This window comes from Eucalyptus grandis, chromosome 1 (assembly GCF_016545825.1).
Source record: "Eucalyptus grandis isolate ANBG69807.140 chromosome 1, ASM1654582v1, whole genome shotgun sequence".
Classification (NCBI taxonomy): Eukaryota; Viridiplantae; Streptophyta; class Magnoliopsida; order Myrtales; family Myrtaceae; genus Eucalyptus; species Eucalyptus grandis.
Genome location: NC_052612.1, coordinates 15,654,485 through 15,673,798, shown reverse-complemented (window position 1 = coordinate 15,673,798; position 19,314 = coordinate 15,654,485). Strand labels below are relative to the sequence as shown.

At 41.8% G+C, this 19,314-nt stretch overlaps 2 protein-coding genes across 3 annotated transcripts; both read right to left on the bottom strand.

Annotated features, from left to right (window-relative positions):
• Window positions 1–1,452: 1,452 nt before the first annotated feature.
• Window positions 1,453–5,902, bottom strand: LOC104432561 (transmembrane protein 87B). Its single transcript, XM_039314971.1, has 5 exons — window positions 5,515–5,902; window positions 3,668–4,601; window positions 3,145–3,240; window positions 2,872–3,008; window positions 1,453–1,923 (listed from the first exon to the last, which is right to left on the bottom strand). Exons 1-5 carry the CDS (start codon window positions 5,763–5,765, stop codon window positions 1,800–1,802), a joined length of 1,542 nt encoding a protein of 513 aa, XP_039170905.1. The 5' UTR covers window positions 5,766–5,902; the 3' UTR covers window positions 1,453–1,799.
• Window positions 5,807–7,522, bottom strand: LOC120294644 (scarecrow-like protein 8). Of its 2 annotated transcripts, none has more exons than XM_039314976.1 (2): window positions 7,217–7,522; window positions 5,807–5,908 (listed from the first exon to the last, which is right to left on the bottom strand). In XM_039314976.1, exons 1-2 carry the CDS (start codon window positions 7,479–7,481, stop codon window positions 5,859–5,861), a joined length of 315 nt encoding a protein of 104 aa, XP_039170910.1. In that variant the 5' UTR covers window positions 7,482–7,522; the 3' UTR covers window positions 5,807–5,858. The 2 variants fall into 2 exon arrangements, with proteins under 2 accessions (XP_039170910.1, XP_039170908.1); XM_039314974.1 differs by having other exon boundaries at window positions 5,822–5,932.
• Between the last annotated feature and the right edge of the window lie 11,792 nt (window positions 7,523–19,314).

Here is a 19,314-nt window from a genome sequence, read left to right as displayed (position 1 = left end):
AGCAGCACTAAGCGGGTATACCGCGGGCGACGCCGCTTCCGAGACTTCGAAGCAGGACATAGCCTGAGTGACGTAAGTTATGATTATTCGAGTCGTCATCTCAGCGCAAGTAGGAAAAGGAAACTACTCAGAGAGAGGACAGAAGGCCCTCTTGCTTCATATAGCAACTGCAGCCACCGGCGCCATGGTCATCACCACCACAGGCATGTGAAACTGAAGTCGAGGCGTGTTTCTTTCGCATCGGGGAGAGGTTCACGGAGATCAAGGATTTCGAGGCATCATCAGATAAGCACGGTACATACTGAAAGGAGAGTCGGAACTTTAAAGCGCCAGAGGGTCCGATGATAATCATATCAGGTGTACCGATGTTTCGTCTCTTTTCGGATGAAAAAGAAGGAATTGCATTGACCTGACTACTACAAAATTGAAGACAGCAGTCACCATACAGAAACACCAAGGCATCGTCTGCTGCTAGGTTTTTGCATGGGGTTTAGCTATGCGTGCGCGCATGTGTGAGAGAGAGAGAGAGAGAGATCTAGATCTTTGAAGTTCTAGCAATGGCCAGATCCCGGTGAACTTTTAGATGTTAGATGATGTTCTATTTGCAGTGATCATGTTCTATTTGCAGTGATCGAATCGTCTATGTTCAAGTCCCGATGATACGTGTTCAGTGAGTATTTCCGATCTGTATCAGCTGTTATATTCCCGGGGAAGTGTGAGCAGGAAAACAAATTTTAGAGGCGATCAATCTAGTGGTATAGACATGTACCTGTCCGACTATGTATGCCCATGCTTTTGCTTTTGAAAACGAAAGCATCCAAAAGAGCTTCCATTGTTCTTTCGAACTGCCAATATTCACCTAGATGTCTGAATTCATGGTAAACAGGATCTTCTTACCACCAAATTCGCGATGATAAATGTGGTGTTTTGCATAGAATCGCTACATAAAGATTGACACTAACTGAAATGCTTGTAACCCTTTTATTACACTGGACATAAGGTCAACTAAACTGTGAATCCAATGGAGTAAGACCATGATCAATTACCATCACCAGAAAGAGTGGAAAGAAGGAATAGCCAATCTGCTGCGTCTCACAAAAGAAGAAAATCCAATTGAATGCATTCTCTTCTACGTGACATGAATTTGAAGCTGTACCATGTCAACGAATCTGGTGTGACCGTCTTTTGTAGTATTCCCCACTTATATCTTTCGGGTCCAAAATTAGCATGCAGTAGAACTTCCTCAAGTACCTGATGGTCTACCTATGACTGGTTCGATGTCCAATTCTCTTCACGGTTTATTCTTCATAAGTAAAGATGGCCTCATGCTGATGCCTCAAACCTATTTCTAACTTTAGTGGTTATTATAGTTCTCTGAATTGCATTTAACAGTGCAAAGCCAGCCGTTAAGCACGTCCGATTCCAATGAAAAGGTACAAAAAGCATCAGGCATGAAATCCAAGCGTATACTAGGAAATATCCCAAAAAGGGATTGAATTACATCAATTGAGAGAAAGAGGGGCACAGAGTTAAAAAGCCTCAGCTATAAGACATCTTCTCATTTATCAGTTCCATTTCCTAGTTTGAGTTCTCTATTGAATAATCACAGAGAGGAAGAAAAATCGTAACTAAAGAGAGGTGTCCTCACACTGTATATCCACAGTATCTCGTTAGTAATAACTCTCTTCCCTGTCTGCAAACCCTATGAACTTATCAGTCGCAAGTCTGTAGTAGGTACAGCATGGATTGTGCAACAAAATGTACAGAAAATCATGACATCACCGCAGAGAATGTGCCATCTATTCGCGCTTCTCCTCCTCAAGGTCTTCTCCGAGTTTGGCCACGCTATCTCCAGTCGCTTTGCTACCACTTGTCAAAGAGATGCCCTCCTCAACGTCTTCATTCTCTTCCAAGTATGCATATCTACAAGTCACAAACCATTTAGATTCGTTCAACAAGACATTACCACATTGAACAGTACCTTAACAAGCCAAAGAAGGATGATTACATGCAAATGAGGGTAGGGAACCATTGGAAGCATGGGGAACATTATAGAAGGGAACATAATAGATTCAAAAGAAATGACATGACCAATAAAGTGACTAGATGGAATGCGACTATGTTTGCCACTTGAAACAATATCATATCACATAATTGTCATCACAATATCGCATCATATAATTCTTGTCGCCATTTCCTTACACCACTTTGGAGGATCAACCAAGGTGCAAGTGCATGTAAAGATCCTAAGGGGTAACTGAGACAGGAGGATGACAGAGATCCAGACTCAATGACATCAGAATTGAGGAAGCAAACAACAGACAATGAATAAGTTCTAGCTTTGAACATTCCAGGGTATCCCCCATTTGTTTTCATTTTCCTTTTTTGGAGAGACTCACAAACTAATATATCAGCATGCATACCTCCCTGTCATAAAAACCAAAAATGGATATTGATTCATCAAGAATATATAGTTTCCTATTTAATATTTGATCCATCAAATTGCAGGGTACAACCTATGCAGCAGTGTACAGCTGTTTACTATGCCAAAACAAGTTCACTATTCATCCAGTTGACTGCAGTCTAATTTGGCTTCCTATGAAAAAATATTTCAACATAGAAATTTAAAAAGACACAGAATATCAGGACAAGAAATTTATGCCACTGTTGGTAATGGAACACGAGCAGAGTGGACCAAAATGGGAGAACACTTCAAGTACATGTCTAACTTAAATTCTGATTCGACCAAACAAGCACAGGAACAAATATAGCGGTGAAAGTCAAATGTGGAGGTCCTTCAGAGCCAACATTTGCTATTGTACTAAAGGCAGTAGCAAAAAGTAATGAACACTGAAAGCATATAAATCATACCTAGTTGGGTTGCGTGAAGGAGCCCAGAGAATGCAAATAACAGCCAAGAGAGAGTACGCAAGAATAGCCCAGAATGTTGGAATGATCCAATAAACTTGCCACAGCTCACTCAATGGATCCGTAGCATTGAAGTATAACTGGACCAGAACAATTCAGAAATGCATTGACATCAGATTTTTTTTTTTTTATCATAATATCTGCTCACATATATCAGCCATATCCAATCATCATGCAATGGTTAAATATCATTTCATGAAGGGCAAAGTTCATTACCTCAAAGCCAATCCAAGCAATTGAAAGTAGCACAGATACAGCAAGAGAATTGGTAAATTTTCGGTAAAGCTCCAATTTAGCCATATTTCTCTTCATCTGCACAGAAATTGAAAATCATCAACCAAAAGGGAGGTGGAAAAACTGTTTCAACAGCACGTCAATGTGACATTATGACTTCATTCAAGGTTCTTCTTTGGTTCGTTTGTTGATTAAGTTGAGAGACATTTGCGGAAAAGGATAGTAAATAGGGTTTTCCGATGATATAATTCGAGCAGACTGCGAAAACATTGAAAATATTGAAACGTTCACATTGACAACAAAGTATTCATTTCACCACCTCCCCCCCCACCAAAAAAAAAAAAAAAAAAATTTACTGTTGTGATAAAATCTTCATCTGCATGCATGTCTACTGATTAGTCGCCACTGCTAAATAACTAGGACTAGAACTAGCTATGCATAACAGATAAAAGCAATAAAAGCATGAGAGGTTTCTGGTTGAAATTAAAGGGAAAAAAAAGAGTACCTGGAGCTGCTCCAGAGTTTTGGATAATGATGAAAAGATCCATAATATAAAGCAAGCATCCAGAAATGTAACAGGCAAGACCAGAAACAATGCTGTCTTTCCGGAGAAGTCATTGATATTCCCAAGATGTTCAATGAGTTCATACGACTCGGATGCAACCAGATATGCTCCACCAAGAAGAAGCACTCTTGAGGTTATGCCCCCAAGGGTAGGTCTCACCACTCCATAACCCATTGACACTACCAGTAAGAGAAGTCGAGAAAGTGTTTTCTTTACTGCAGTAAAAGTGACAGCCCACATTGTGATGCCCATCGGTCTTCTTCCAGTAGAGTTTAAGTTGGAATATTCAAAGTACCAGAGAGCCGATTCACACATTCCAAGAGCAATAACTGCAGTTATGTGGTAATGCAACTGTATGACATCCTTCCAGTGTTGAACAAACTTCAAAAACCATATAAGTCCAAGTACAAGGTAAGCCAATGACATTAAACCAAACACTACCATCAAAGGAGCCATTTTTCCAGGCAAATAACCACTTGGATTTCTCCATACCGTCCTCCCTTTAATTATGGTACCCTTGAGATGTGGATCACAAAACATAAAATACAAGTAGTACATCCCTGTCTTATCGATCTCGACTTCCACGCTATCCATCTTTGTTTCTTGATGTCTCCCAGCAAAGGAAGTTGTTATGCGTCTAGGCCATTCGGGGTTATCTGGGTTTCTCTGAATAATAACTTGACCTAATTTGCAGGCTTTCTCTTCAGACATCTGCGGAGTGCAACATATCATATCAGATTTCAAATAAGCACCTCCAATCCTTTTCCGATCTTTTATATCAAGTATGATAGCCTCCACCGAGCCACTATTCTCTTGCATTTCAGCTTGTGCATCAGCAGACTCCTTTGTCCTTATGAAGGTGACATCGTCAAACCTAAGTTGGGGAATCAAGATAAAGAAATCGAATCAATATCAATAATCATAGGGGAAACCTTCAAACAGAGATTGACCAGGGTTTGCACCAAAGAGATGTATGATCAGAGACTACAACACCATCCATCTCCAATCCAGTAACAATATGCACAAAGTTCAGGCAATACATTTTGTGCGAACGCATGTGTTTGTGTCTATAGAGCAGGTAGCTGGCACATTTATTAAAAAAAAAGGAAAGCAGCACACCAAGAGGTACAAATATGATGCTTACATTACATGAACCATCAAATAGAAAGAACATCAGCTTAATTTAGAGGCAGCAAAGCATTAAAAAATCACTCGTTACTCTTATTTCAATAGAGAAAAAGCATTTTTCCTTAGACAACCCGACATACAATTGACCTATTAAACAGTTCTACCACAGCAAGCAACAATCCGGGGGGGACTACAACTGCCATTTCCATTATAACCTCGTAACGAATCATCGACTTCTCGGACCTCCAGCGAGAGCTCTACCCGGTCAATGGCGCAGAGTAAAACAAAGAAATTCCAGCACCCCATCTACGATAAAAAGAGAATGAGTAACCCGCACCTTTAAGTCCTAAACCTTATGTAACGAACGCAATCTAGCCCCGCACTTCGACTCCAAAGCGCAATCGAGTCCTAAAATTCCCAATTAAGCCCTAAAACTCAAATCAAAACGTAGGAAATCCTCTAGCGAACCCGCGGCCGACTCCAGACGTTTCATCCAAAGGACTTCGATTGCGTTCTTCCGCGGATATACGTACAAACCGCATAGAATCTAAGCGAGTTCAAACGATCGCGCAGCTGCAGCACAACGTTCCGGACACCAAAACGAAGACGGAGCATCCATTCAGGACGCCAGCAAACCACCGAAACGAAGGAATCCGTACCTGATGAAGGACTTCCCCTTGGGGCCGATCGTGATATTGGGAGACGTCGAGGAAGAAGGCGGGATCGCGGAGCGGGGGGCGCGGAGGCCCTCGCTGCCGCCGTGGAAGAAGAAGGCGTTGGAGCGGGAGGTGAAGGCCTCGTTGAAGTAGTCGTGGACGGAGGCGTCGACGGCGGCGATCGAAACCAGAGCCGCGACGAGGAAGAAGAACCCTAACCGACGATGAGCTCTGCGCGATTCTCTCACTTCCATCTCCTTCCTCCTTCACCCTCTCTCTCTCTCTCTCTCTGTTTCTCTCTCTGTGTTTCTCTCTCTTCCTGAGCAGAATGAGCTTTGACAAGGGAACTAACCTCGGAGCTGAACTGAGATGCTTTCCATCTTCCCTATTTTAATTTCTGAGAAAACAAGGGGAATTTTCCCTACTTTCCCAACAAGTAAATTTGGATTATTTGGGTAAAAATTATCAAACTTCCAATTTCCATTTTCTTATTTTAACTAAAGTTAGGATGAGTAAAGAATATTTTACTACTAATAGCACAACAAATTTGTTATCAACTTGGGTAAGTTCTTAATTTTAGTGGAAAATTACGAATTATATGATTGAAAGAATTTGTGGCTATCAAAAGGAAAATTACGCCCACGTTAAATAAAAGTTACGACTAATTATGTAATTTATTGATAATAGAAAAGATGATGTACTATCAACTTAGGCAGTTGGCTATTTCTTGTGGACAATTAGAAATCATGGGATCTATTTTACATGTGAAGACAAAAGGGAAATTATATTTCCTAAGGAAGGTTACAAAAATGACATGTGATGGTTAAGTTGTTATTATTGGCGAAAATTTTGAATTTCAAAGGAAGAGTGCTATCAATTAGTCAATTTCCGTTCTCTTTTTTTTTTTTTTTTTTTTTTTTTTTGTGAATCATCATATAGAAGGATCTTGAAAAGATTCTTTTGTAGTTTCACATTGAAATTGAAAATAATTAAATTATTTCTAAATGATACTGATCTTTTCTAGTACATTTATGAAAGTAGATATAAACAAAAACCCTAATTTCAATACAATATGAATTAAAAAAAAAAAAACAACTTTGGTAATTGTAATTTTTGGAGATGATGATCTGGCATGGTTTTACAATCTTAATTTTATACATGCGAGTAAATTCTAACTCTTGTTAATATGATGCATTCAGATATTTTCATATTCATGATATATCGAATTTTTTTTTTTGGTAAGGTAAGAATATATAAGCTAATAATAAACCAAAATATACAAGAGAAACTTACACTCATAAAGACAACGGGATGAGTGGAAGGAAAGCCGAAAAAAGAAGGACCGCAAGACAAGCGGACCAACCAACAAAAGCAAAGCAGCCAAACAAAAGACAACAAAACCGTAGCTAGGGCGGCAGCACAGCAGCAAAATGGCCGGAACAACTCAGGAGCAAGCAATCGCCAGATCGCCAAAAGGAAGACCACGAAGGAGTCGCAACAGCAAAAGCCCACCTACGTAGGCTCAAAAATAGAAGTATCAAATCCCCAGCCATGATATATCGAAATTTGTTATCAAACTAATGGGGGAATATAAAATACTTTTTTTTATTGGTTTGATAATTGCATAACTGGGACTTCTGCACATTGACACTGACGCTTCTAATCTTGTTCTCTACTTTGCGTTGAATGGAAATCCGGTCCCTACCTTCGCAGGAAATCAAGTTCCCCAATTTCCGACTCAGCCCCTTCTCCGCCCTCTCTTGCTTCGACTTGTCCCTCGGCACTGTAGACTGGATCGACTCGAGCAGCGCCCCGTAGTACGCCAGCGCCTCCTCCACGCGCATCGGGCATGGCGCCGTGTTCCCGTTCATCTCCTGCTCCACCAGCGTCACCACCCGCGGCGCCAGCCCCTTCACGCGCCGGAGGAGCTCGTCGCGCGTGTTCTCCGCGGACACGCTCTCGTCCGGCATTCTGTACAGCTTGAACGCCAAGTTCACCGCCAGCACCTCGTCTGGCTTGCAGCCCAGCGAGTCGCGGCTCGACTCGCTCAGCTTCTGGCTCACGATGTTGAATACTAACCTAACTTTCACCTGGGCCGCGTGTAAACTCAGTCGGTCCCCAAGCATCCTGAGCCTCTTCTCACCGTAGAAGCTGTCTGCGAGCGCCGTGATTTTGAGGGTGAATTGATTGCCCTCCTGACGCATGGACAGATCGTCAAGGAGATCGTAGTACTGTCCTTCCCAACCAATACCGAAGTCAATTACCTGGAGCTTGTTAGTGGAGGGTTGCTCCGATGCAGCCTCCAAAATCGCGTTATTGGCAGCCATGAAACCGAGCTTAAAACAAGGAGACAGATCGTAAAGTGACCGAACCGACAACACATGGTCCTCGGTGAACAACTCCGCCACGGGAGGGGGCTAATCGATGGGGCTCACGCGCGATTTAAGCGCAGACAACAATGTATCCCATCAATTTCTGCTTTGAAGTACTCATGGGGTTCAGCAAGGCAGACAAGCGCCTCAAGATCTTTGAAGCCACGTCTACTCTGCCCTCGTATATCGCCGTCGCAGCCTCCACTAGCGGCTGTTCCCACAAGATGGATACCGGAGACCTCTGGACGGGGGCTTGACGCTCTCTACCGGAGACCTCTGGACCGGAGATTTGACGCTGTCACTTCCTTTGGATACCTCGGAACTGACAAAGGCGTTGCTGGGGACCTGGAAGCCCGGCTCGATAGGGATTGGGTGTTGCTGCTGAACGACCCGAGGACGCTGAGGATCAGATCTCCCGCAAACAAGGGCTGCCGTGGGTCATCGCCAGTTTGAGAGTGAGCGTCGAAGGCATCTCTGAACTTCTTGGGATTTTGGCCACAGAGCTCCTGGATCTCCCGCTTGCGGCTGGAGGAGAGCTCTTAGGCCAAGCGGAACGCTCCATTGGTGAGAGAAGTCTCGTGCCTTGCTTCGTAACGATGAGGGAGTGAATGAAAGCGAAGAGAGAGAGAGAGAGAGAGAGGGAGGGGAGGGGGATGATAGAGCGCGTTGACGTGAGAAAATATTAAGTTTTCTTTTTTTTTGGGGGTTTGGATAAAATAGTATAGCGCGATGACGTGAGAGCATATTGGGTGGGCGGCCACACAGCATGCGCTCGCATTGACATTTTCCATTTTCTTTTATTTTCAAATTTTCTTACGTTGCACTTTAACGAGTATCAATGGCCATCCCTTCGGAATGGAGAGCGGGGCATTTGTTACGACGATGGCTCGCCAACCGATAACTTCCGCTGCCTCGTGCAGGATTCTGCTAACACTCAACGCCGACTTTGTTCATCCATTTCAGCAGGAACAGGCCGCCCTGTTTCTTTTCCGCTGCTGTCCACTTTCGGGTTCGGGTTGTACCACTCGGATGGTGGGATGGGATCCACGAAATTTCCTAGGATACCGCGAGGCGTAAAAGAGGGATGTTTTTGCTTGTACCTTATCTTCGTTGCTCTCGCTAGTTAACAAATGGAAAAGAAGAAGCGTGTATTGCTTAAGCACCCAAAGAATGTACTTATCTTCTCTCTCTCTCCTCTCTTTTTTGAACTTTTGGGATTGAAGGAAATATGGGAAAAGCAGATTCCACTACAGCATAGAAAATCAATATTCCTAGTGCCACCCTTTATGAGAAAGGATCAGGATTGATTACATGTGAGAAGTTGGAATTATGAGCTTGCCCTTGGACTTTACAGCAAACGGCCCAGCTCATTATGCACCATGTTGAGGACACCAACGGTGAGATTCCCCTAGTGTATCAGACAGACAATACTGACAAAATAGGGTGCCGAATTACGACCCAAGTTGATGAAAAGAGTTAAAAATCTTAATCCGAATTTTAAAAGAGCTGATCACGGGTTACCGATTCTAAAATCACAAATTCAAGAACTAGATCTCAGGCATCCGTGAGGCGGTGATGGCGGAAAAAGGGGGAATTGGTTAATTAATCGGCTCATATCTGACGACGAGTACAAGTTGGACTGCATATGTGATGATGACTGCTAACTAATTTTAATGAAATAAGATACGGAATATATTCATCATCTTCCTAGAGACCCAAAGAAAGAATGTCAAAAACGGGACTGCAAAGGAGATGATTGGAGGGACTTTCTGCACTGTTGTCCTCGGTTGAATTTTCAATGCGTTCCGAAATGATTCGTCCGCCAGGATCCTAACTAAACGACTGTTGCCCTTTGCCCCACCAATCCTTTACGTTCCAGAAATGAGGTTAGTATAAAATGGGTATACTCCTTCGCTGGCAGTCTTCAAGGACCGAGGGGATTTTTCGATGGAGTTACACAGGAACTGTGATGCTGATATGTTGGAAAGGGAAGGAACCCACGCGGTGCCTGACCCGGACGCATGTGAATATCCAGAACATTCAAACAGACTTTTGAATCGAAAAAATTTGCAAAAATTGAGGGACAAAAATAGAAGGAAAAAAAAAAACTTTCCGTCATCAATCTATGCCCCGAGAAATGGCCTGTAGTGCTTTATGTGAAAACAACAGATGATTCTCCTGGAGTTTCTGGTGATTTCACATCCAGCTATGTTATTTAAGTCATTGATGTATATACAGTTCAAGCATTAATTTAATTTTCTCGCCTTGAAAAAAAAGAAAAATTGAACACAATCTCATGATAATGATAATCCACGAGATTACTTATCATGATAATCCACGTGATCCTCCTATGGGCTATTAATTCGTTATGGCTATTTCCCCATACACCTAACATTCGTTTTCGAGGTTTTTTATGTCCTCAGATTGGGGAGGGGGCATTGAAAACGAAGCTAGTAGTAAACAGTCATAGTCATGGTGCAGGACTTTCCAGATCAAAGCAAATAGGAATGAATAGCATGAAGTGATTTCTGGTCCAATGACAACATAACATATAAATCAAGTGGGGAAATGTCACATATCAAGCCAGTTCATGGGTGTCCCTGACAGACATTTCGTTCTAAGATTAAAATTTCGCAAGCTCACGAACATTGCAGAGCCACATCTTTGGGATCAATATCTCAATAGAGGGTCCAAACACAAACGTCTTTTGTAGCTCCCTCTCAAGGCTAAGAGGCTAACCACGTTGTCCACTTCTTCACAGTAGGCTAAAGTCAGATCATATGTTCAGAAACTTCGTACGATGCGTTGTTCTCAGCTCATCTTGGTTTGGTATCACGCTGCTTATTGGATCCAAGAATGGCAAGAGCAAGACATTCAAGTAGGCTTTCAAGCCCGATACTTGAGGCCATGCCGGGCCGGGCCGGTTGGCCACTGTCTGGCTTGTTTCTGAGGTAACAGTGAGATCATGTGGGGCTGTGATTGTCTTTTATGCAAGTCAATATTTCCCAATTAGGTAAAAGATGAGAGAACCTATCCAACATACGGACAGCTAAAGAGCAAGAATGACACTCTAGTCAGGTTAGAAACCAGGCATTGTTAGGAAAAAAGGCGGATAAAATAGGAAACTAATCTCCGCCGTTCAATGGGGATTCATGCTGAGGTGCTGATTTTCAAGAGGGTAACTCTGGGATGTTAAGTTAAATGCAATAAATTTAGAGGATCCTAATTCATTAAATAATGTGAGAATGTTAATCTTATCTCAAAAAGCTAAATTTGGCCTTCAGTATATCAGATCTAAAAGCTGACTATGACATGTTTGTGTAATAGATCAGAGAGTATGAGAAGATCTCTTCCGGAGGCCATTTCTAGCCTTTTCTTCCCCCTCACGTAAAAATGGACCGTATTTACATAATCAATAAGTGCTCTTTAATCAGCCTACTCGGTCTTGCCCAAATTGGTACTTATTCAATAGGCTCAATTGCTACTTAGCAGAGTTTTATTGTACCTATAATGCTCTCCGATCCATACCATATAAAAATAACTAACTGGAAATTTGTCTATATCGAAATCACTTAATAATAGTAAATATTGGAAAGAGCTACATAGAGAAGCTTAAGTTGCTATGTGACTTCCCCCCCTTTTGAATTGTTCGATTCTCAATTAAATCGACAGACTATGGGTACAAGAGAAAAAAGGAATGCTCTAAAATCGAACAGGATCCGATAATTTGCTTGTTGAAATGCTCCGAGCACGCTGGGACCTCGATTATTTACGGGCATCACCATCAAACAAAAGCCCTCATTGAAGAATTGAAAGACATTCCTCTCGGGGAGAAAAAGAACTGCATACTGGATTACATTAGGAATCATTGTCATATGGACTACTAGCCGCGGCTGTCTGCGGATTATTGCATCGTCCCCGAAATTGAGTAATGTGTAGATGCCACGGGCATCAAGCGAGGGCAAGCAATACGAGATGCGCTTTTTAGTCTCATCTGCATATTGCATAAAGATGGACTGCTTCCCAAGTTCAAGCCAGATATTCCGGCTAATTTCTCTCCTTTCCCAACTTGCAAAATAATTTTGGGATATGGGTGCTGTAAGTCCTAAAGCTTATTGTGAAAGTGTAATTGAATCTTAAAGTTTTGAAAAGTACAATTAAATCATAAATTTGTCAAATTAGTATAATCGAGTCCTTCCATTAATATCATCAATTTCTAAAGGAAAGTGCTGCCGCCACTACCCATTACCAAAAGGGTTGGCTAGGTCAACGACCCTAAAGTCGGCAGGGCAGCGATGATGGCAAGAGAAAGGGGGTCGAGGAGGCCTTGCTAGCCCAAGCAAGGGCCGACAACACTTGCCTAGACTGGGTTGTGTGCCAAGATATGGGCAACATCGACCCTCCCTAGGGTTGTCAACCATCGCCCACCCGGGTGAGGCCTCACTAGGGCTAGCAAGGTTCACCCAAATCTAGGCGATGCCTCTCCGGCCTCGCCAAGGACAACATAGCTTGCCCATATCCGGCGAACGTTAGTCCTCAACCGTGGTTGACAAGCCTCGGGTCCTCAGTGAGGCCTCGCTAGCTAGGCGAACCTTGCCTGGCCTAGCGAAATTCACTATCCTCGCTTGGGGCTGGCGAGGCCTCACTCGAGGCCCCCAAGGCTCAATGGCCACTCTTGACTAGGGGTGGTGACCTTCGCTAGCCACTTTGGCAATGGGCAACGATGGTGATAGCCGTTGATGAGTCCCTAGCTTTTTTTTTTTTTTTCAGTTTTGTTTTTTAAATTATTTTTCTTTATGTAGTTTTTAAATACTATTTAAATGAGATTTAAAGGAAAAAGTAATAAAAATGCCACGTAAGAGAGCGAAATTAGTTTTAAATGCCACGTCAGCATTTTTCGTTAGATGAATTGATGATATTATCGGAAAGACTCAATTGTACAAATTTAATAAGTTTTAAGACTCAATTATACTTTTCGAAAGTTTTAGGACTCAATTGTACTTTCACGACAAGTTGTATATCTCAATAGTTTTCTAGGCCACAACCAAACACGGTGCTCGAGAATCTTTTAAGAGATCTACCATCCTTAAAGATGAAGGTGTCTGATCCTATTTACCCTTTATATTCAGATCCAACATACCTCACATGCAAATTTTGTCCACACATAGCTTAGGAATATAGAGGGATGATCACAAGGTAAGGATCGATATGATTGCGATTCACTTTTGCTGAAGTTTCCTGGCCTTATATTGAAGCACTGGGTACATCCTTCACATTGCATCCAGGTATATGGACTACCTATATCCACCATTAAGGTCGGAGCATAGAGACGTGTGCCAACTGACAAGGTGGTCGTGGTGTATTTTGGCCATGCTCAGCCGAATCCTTCCAATTTATTAAATTGAAGAAGCCATCGACTCAAGTCGGCATATATGGGCAAGATATATTTCGGAGATCCTTTCGTATCTTTCTTTGAGGGTGAGGCTTTTGGGAAGAGCGTGTTGTCAAATCTGTCTATAGGGATGAGCTTGATGCTGAAGCCATTGATCCAGAGGACTGCGTGGCAATGAGAAAGCGAATGAGGAAATTCAGCAGAATTAGACGTGATGTTGTCATTATCCTTAGAGGTTTTTTGTGGAAGTGTTTGCATGTGCTTTAGAATGGATTTTATAAAGGCCTCTCTTGTTGCAGTAATCTTGCCTTTCTCCCTCCTAATAAATCATATCCAGACAAAATTTAATGCAGAAGCTCACGTGGACCTGGTAGAGATGTGTCGGATTTTCCTCTAGATATACAGAGTAAATGCAAAAGGTGCATGATATACATGCATTTAAAGTATCACCGAAAACTTAGCTAACCCGCAAGTTCTTAAAAACTATTCTGAAACATAGAACATAATTGACAATTTCACAGATTCTAGGTACTTATTGATTTAAAAGATGTGGCATTATTGTCAAGAAAAAAGCACGATAACATACATTTTCGTGTCGACAATAACACAAAGTTATAAAACACAACAACCTTGAACAACTAAAGTACAAACGAGCACGACTTGTTCCTATTGTTATCCACAACATATATTTTCTTACACCTGGTAATTATTCGAGCACTATACAGCTCGAACATTTACCTTCTCTAACTGCACCTCCTATTAATGTAATTGAGAAGTAATTGATACTTTATGATGTGGGACGTGATAATCTTCAAGTTGGGTTATTATTCTTTGTTTTAGAATTTGAAATTTTAGGTAGTTTTCTTAGAGACTTTATTTGTTATCTGATCAGGTTCTAAATTAATATACTCAGAGATTTTCTTTACTTTTTCTGATACTTTTCTCATTATCTACTTCTAGGAAATCTGCAGAACTTTTAGTTCATATTGGTATTATACTATTCTGTATATAATTCAGGACATTAACTCAGAAATAAAATCGAAAGTTTTCTCCTTGCGCCCGAGCATGTTGCAACTGTTTACTTGTGTGGCGAGTTGCGATTTCTGTTATCATACGTTTTTGCACCGCAGCAATTTCCAATCGATGTAATTGTTTTTCTATCTTACGCACATAATCCTATGGACAAGCAATTGGGTTGTTAAATTGCATCGTTATACCGTCACTATTTCATTTCCAGTATTAAATTGGGAGTGTACCAACGTGAGTCGATGATCTTGGACGTGATTTTACAATACAAGTCATACATAACATGACTGTGAAGAAACTTTAGTCTGGCAGTCCACTTGAAATGGTTGCAAATTGGATGGATTATTTCTTAGTCTAATCTACCCTTACATGCTTATATATTGATCTTGTATTCGAGAACTAGTAGTTCGCCCCGTTACTCCTCCATGGCCCAGATAACTCAATTTTCTCCCATGAACTAAGCTTTTTAAGAAATAAACTTAATGAAAAGTTGTCTTTATTGGATCCATATCGCTAGCAAATCTAGAAGAGAAGTACACATAGAGGACCTTGTACGTTGCTGTGTTTACTTTATTTCCTTGCTTGATCCGTTTGATTATCAATTGGACCGACAGATTTCGGGTCCAAAAGAGACCATTAATGCCGTAAAATCGAACAACTGCTGGGTCCTGGGTCTCGTATGGGCATCATCATCAAGCAGTTTGCATTAAGGAACTGAAAACATTTCTCGCGGGGAGAAAAAGATTAGCTCTTTCGAAATGATATTTCCGATGAGGCATGCTGCAGCACAAATCCAGTTGACCCGGTCGAGGAGGGAGATAATGCCAAGTATATTCCCTACGGAAATATTCGATTATTTCCTCAATTAATTTACCACACGCAGCTCAAACAAGAGCTGTATGAGGAATTCCTGAGTCCAAAATATCTGCCTGTGTGGTTCGGTCTCATCCGAAAACTGAAGGCTCTATAGCTAGGCGCTTCCTGTTGACACTAATATCGATTGTTGTAACCGCATACCAAGTTATGTTAGGAATCAATCTTGTCGTCATGATCCCAGGTTGTCTTCCCATTTGCGGGTCATCCTCGAAATGGAGATATGTGAAAGCACCGTGGTTGTCAAGCGAAGGCAAGCAATATGATATGCGGTTCTTAGTCTCATTAACATATTGCATTAAAACAGACCGCGGTCCTAATCCCAAGCCAAATATCCTTGCTATATTGTTGTGTTGTCTGCTCTTTTCCCAACCCAACTTGCAATTGTCTAGGCCGCAACCAAACACAGTGTGGAATTTTTTTAGGGATCCCCATTAAAGATGAAGGTGTCTGATCCGACCTGCCCTTACTATAGCAATCGCCAATTCTAGGTCCAAAATACGTTTGGTCATACATGCAAATGTTGTTTTCACATAGATGAGAAACCCAAAAGGGGATCAATACAAGGTAAGAGCCAGTATGATTTCGATTGGCTCTTATTGAAATGACCTTGCCTATTAAAGAAGCAACGGCTGCATCCTTTGCATTGCATCCATGTATCCACAGTACCCGTATCCACCACCAAGTTCAGAAAATATGGACGTGTGCCAACTCACGGGGTGGTCAACTAATAATGGAGACTGCCTTTAACAATCGAAGGTTGTAGCGCATTGGGGTTTCGTTTCATTGGCTCATTTCGATCCATTGAACTTGTGAAAACCATGGATTCGAGTTGGTACACATGAGCTCGAGATATCTCAAAAAGATTTTTGGTATCTTTTTTTTTAGGGTGAGATTCTTAGAAAAGAGTTTTGTGTCAAATTGGTCTGTTGGGATGAGTTTGATACCGAAACCATAGGTCTCAAAAGGCCTGCAGGTGATGAGAAACCCAATGAAGAAAGCCCGTAGAGTTAGAAGTGACATTGCCAGTGCTCCTGAGTTTTTTTGGTTGTGGTGTTCGCATGTGCTTCGGATTGATCTTATAAGAACCCTTCCGTGGTGCTATAATTCTTCCTTTCTTCCTCCAAATAAATTAAGTTGACCAGAAATTACATGTACGGCTCATTTATAAATGGTAGAGATATATGGGATTTCCCTAATTGATACACTCCAAAATAAAGACAATTACATTAATTAAGATCTCATTTTTCAAAGGTCAACTCATCTTGGACCGAAGAAAAAAAGTATCCAGTGCATGGTGTCAAGTTCTTAGAGTGATAAAACATAATTACATTGCATAACTAAAAATACAAACAAGTATCGGTTTTTTTCTTCATAAAAAAATATAAACTCTGCAAGTTATATCGTAACAAATCCTTCCTAGCCTTCCACTGAATTCTAAATAGATCTTTCTATCTCTTCCTTTTCAAAGGCCTCTCATAATTAAAATTAATAGAAAAATTAAATCTTGACATCAACACAATTGATTAGGACATTGAAGGATTTTCATGTCGTAAATAAACATATCAGTTCGAATCTCACCAATTGTACGCATACTACTTTGGGTCACGTCCTCCTACATAGTTTAAAAGTTTGGACTTAACCGTTCATCGACTTTGTAAGGTGATTCATGAGCTTCCAAGTAACTGGATCTCCCCTAGCCTTGCCCCTAAATTATCCAAATAAAAAATAAAAATTACATGAATAAAAAGGGAAAATGATATTAGAAATGTCAAAAGTTATGTACGACGCTCTCTTTAATATCAAAAGTTTTCGCTAACTCATTTGAGTATCAAATTAGAGAAAAACAATCACTTAGGTTCCTCTGGGAAGAAATTCTAGCTAAATTGGTCACGAGGCCACTATAATTAGAATCTTTTACTAACTTGCCATATTTTAAAAGAAAAGAAAATCTAGTCCAAGTGGACGTCCAAAATGATGTTGCACAATCCTGCATGGCTTGATCAAGCAAAATGATGTTGCACCACATCTTGGCAAATTGACATCACATCGGAAGGATCAAATAGAGCTGGGATCATTGTTGTTTAGGCCTATGAACTCCTTCTCATCGTTCACTTACTATGGCTTGTCAGTCATCGCTCGCATGCCATCTCTATAACTCTCACTCATTCAAGTTTGTCATCTTCTCTACCTAGCTTAATTGGCAAGAACAATTAGGGCTTGGATGGCAAAATTAGAGCTCGGATTAAGGTTCTTGGTGCAACCGTGGGGACGACGGTAGTAAATAAGGAATCACAAAATAGTGAAATTGTGATCATGGGGACCTCAAATTGTTTAATCAATTCGGTGTTATCTTTGTTACTTTCCTTCCACTAAATGACGATCACTAAGTACTCTTTAATCAATTAGTCATGATCGTGGGGACCTTCATGTGAAATTGTTGTCATTTCTGCATTGTGCTCCTAAAAGTAAATTTATTTTCATCCTTGGGTGCAACGTCAGCATGAGAGGCAATCTTGCAACCATCATTGTTTGCCATAGTGGGGAATCTGTTATTGGCGCCAAGAAGTAGGTTTATGCTGATGGAAACAAAGCTATTGTCTTCTTCGACGTAAGAGGGCATCGAATATTGATCCGAAAGAAATTTTTGGAATTAAAGTAGATATTATATACAACTTTTGGCACTTCTAGTGTTCTTCTCCCTAAATAAAAAGACAATATGAGTCGAGAAAATTGAGTTTAATAGTACAGCCCCGTTTGTTCAACTTTGGGGAAATGGCTTTGCATTTCCCCATGTATCTTTGAGAGAATGAGCATTTTGGAAAGGAAGTGTGCTTGAAACCAATGTTTTGTGTATGTCTTGCAAAGCTATTTCAAAGTAAAAAGAAAAATGAAAAAGAAAAGAAAAGGGAGGAGGAGATGTAGCTAGGTGATCGTGGGGTGCAAACTAGTGGTTGTGGCGCTAGTGGTGGCAAGGAGGCGGTGGCGGTGGCGGGAGCAGCTCGCCCGAGGCTCGCCTCGCGACGCCCTAGGTGGTGCCACCTAGCCACCTAGGTCGCGCCAACCTCAAGCGACACCCTGAGCTGCGCAAACCAGGTGTCGCCCCGGTCGTGCAACCTAGGCGCCCGAGGTCGCGCGCCACAGCGGCGTCGCGAGGTCTAGCGATTCGTGCAACACCGCTCGAAGTCGAGTGACCTGGGAGACGCCGGAGGGTCGCGCGCCGCTCGAGACCGCGACCTGGGGCGCTCATCGCCCGGTCACTCGACCTCAAGCGTGACCCGTGGCGTCGCTGAGGTCACATGGCCTCAGCGACGTCGCCCGAGGTCGAGCGACCGTGCGATGCCCGACTCAGTGCCACCTCACCTAAGGTTGTGTAACCTCAAGCGAGGCATCTCGGGCAGCCCGCTGCGCTGAGCGCCACCAACCGCGAAATCGCCTCCACTTAGGCGGGAAGAAGAACTGAACGTGGAAGAAGATGGTGGGGAAGAAGAATGAACAGCTGACTCTTGGCATTTTGGAAATGCCAAAGTAAAAGCAATTCTTACCCCAAAGACGCCGATTTAACGCCCACATTCCACCAAAGAACATTCAAAAGTTTTGCCAAACATAAAATTTTCCCCCATGGGGCTTGGGGCCCAAAGCTCCCTAGAGTGCCCAACCAAACGCACATATATAGGTTCCAAACTAAATTGATTCTTGGTTAGTGTTTCCATTCAAGCCTTAATTACAAAAAGTTGTGTAATGCATGTTTGTTTGATTACAACGGGTAGTATTAGGGAAGATGAAATCACATAATTAGAGAACTACTATCATTCTTAAATTGCCTTGTCGAATGACATATCATTCGTAAATACTGATTAGGCATGTTCCATTTCCTTCCAATTTACTTCAACTTTTCATCCCAAATTTGGGAGTACATAACGGTTAGGATTGCAAGATAGCTTGCACTCACCTCGTACTCTCAGAAAGCCTCTTAACATGGCATATCATTCGCCATTCTTATACAGCACCAGATCCTAGTAGTCTTTTGTTCATCACGAAAACATGAGCAGTCCAAAATGCAGCAGTTCCTCTATTTTGATGTGCTCTCTGCTTCTTTCTCTTGGGTCACAGAGAAATCTTGAGTCCTGGAAACAAAGC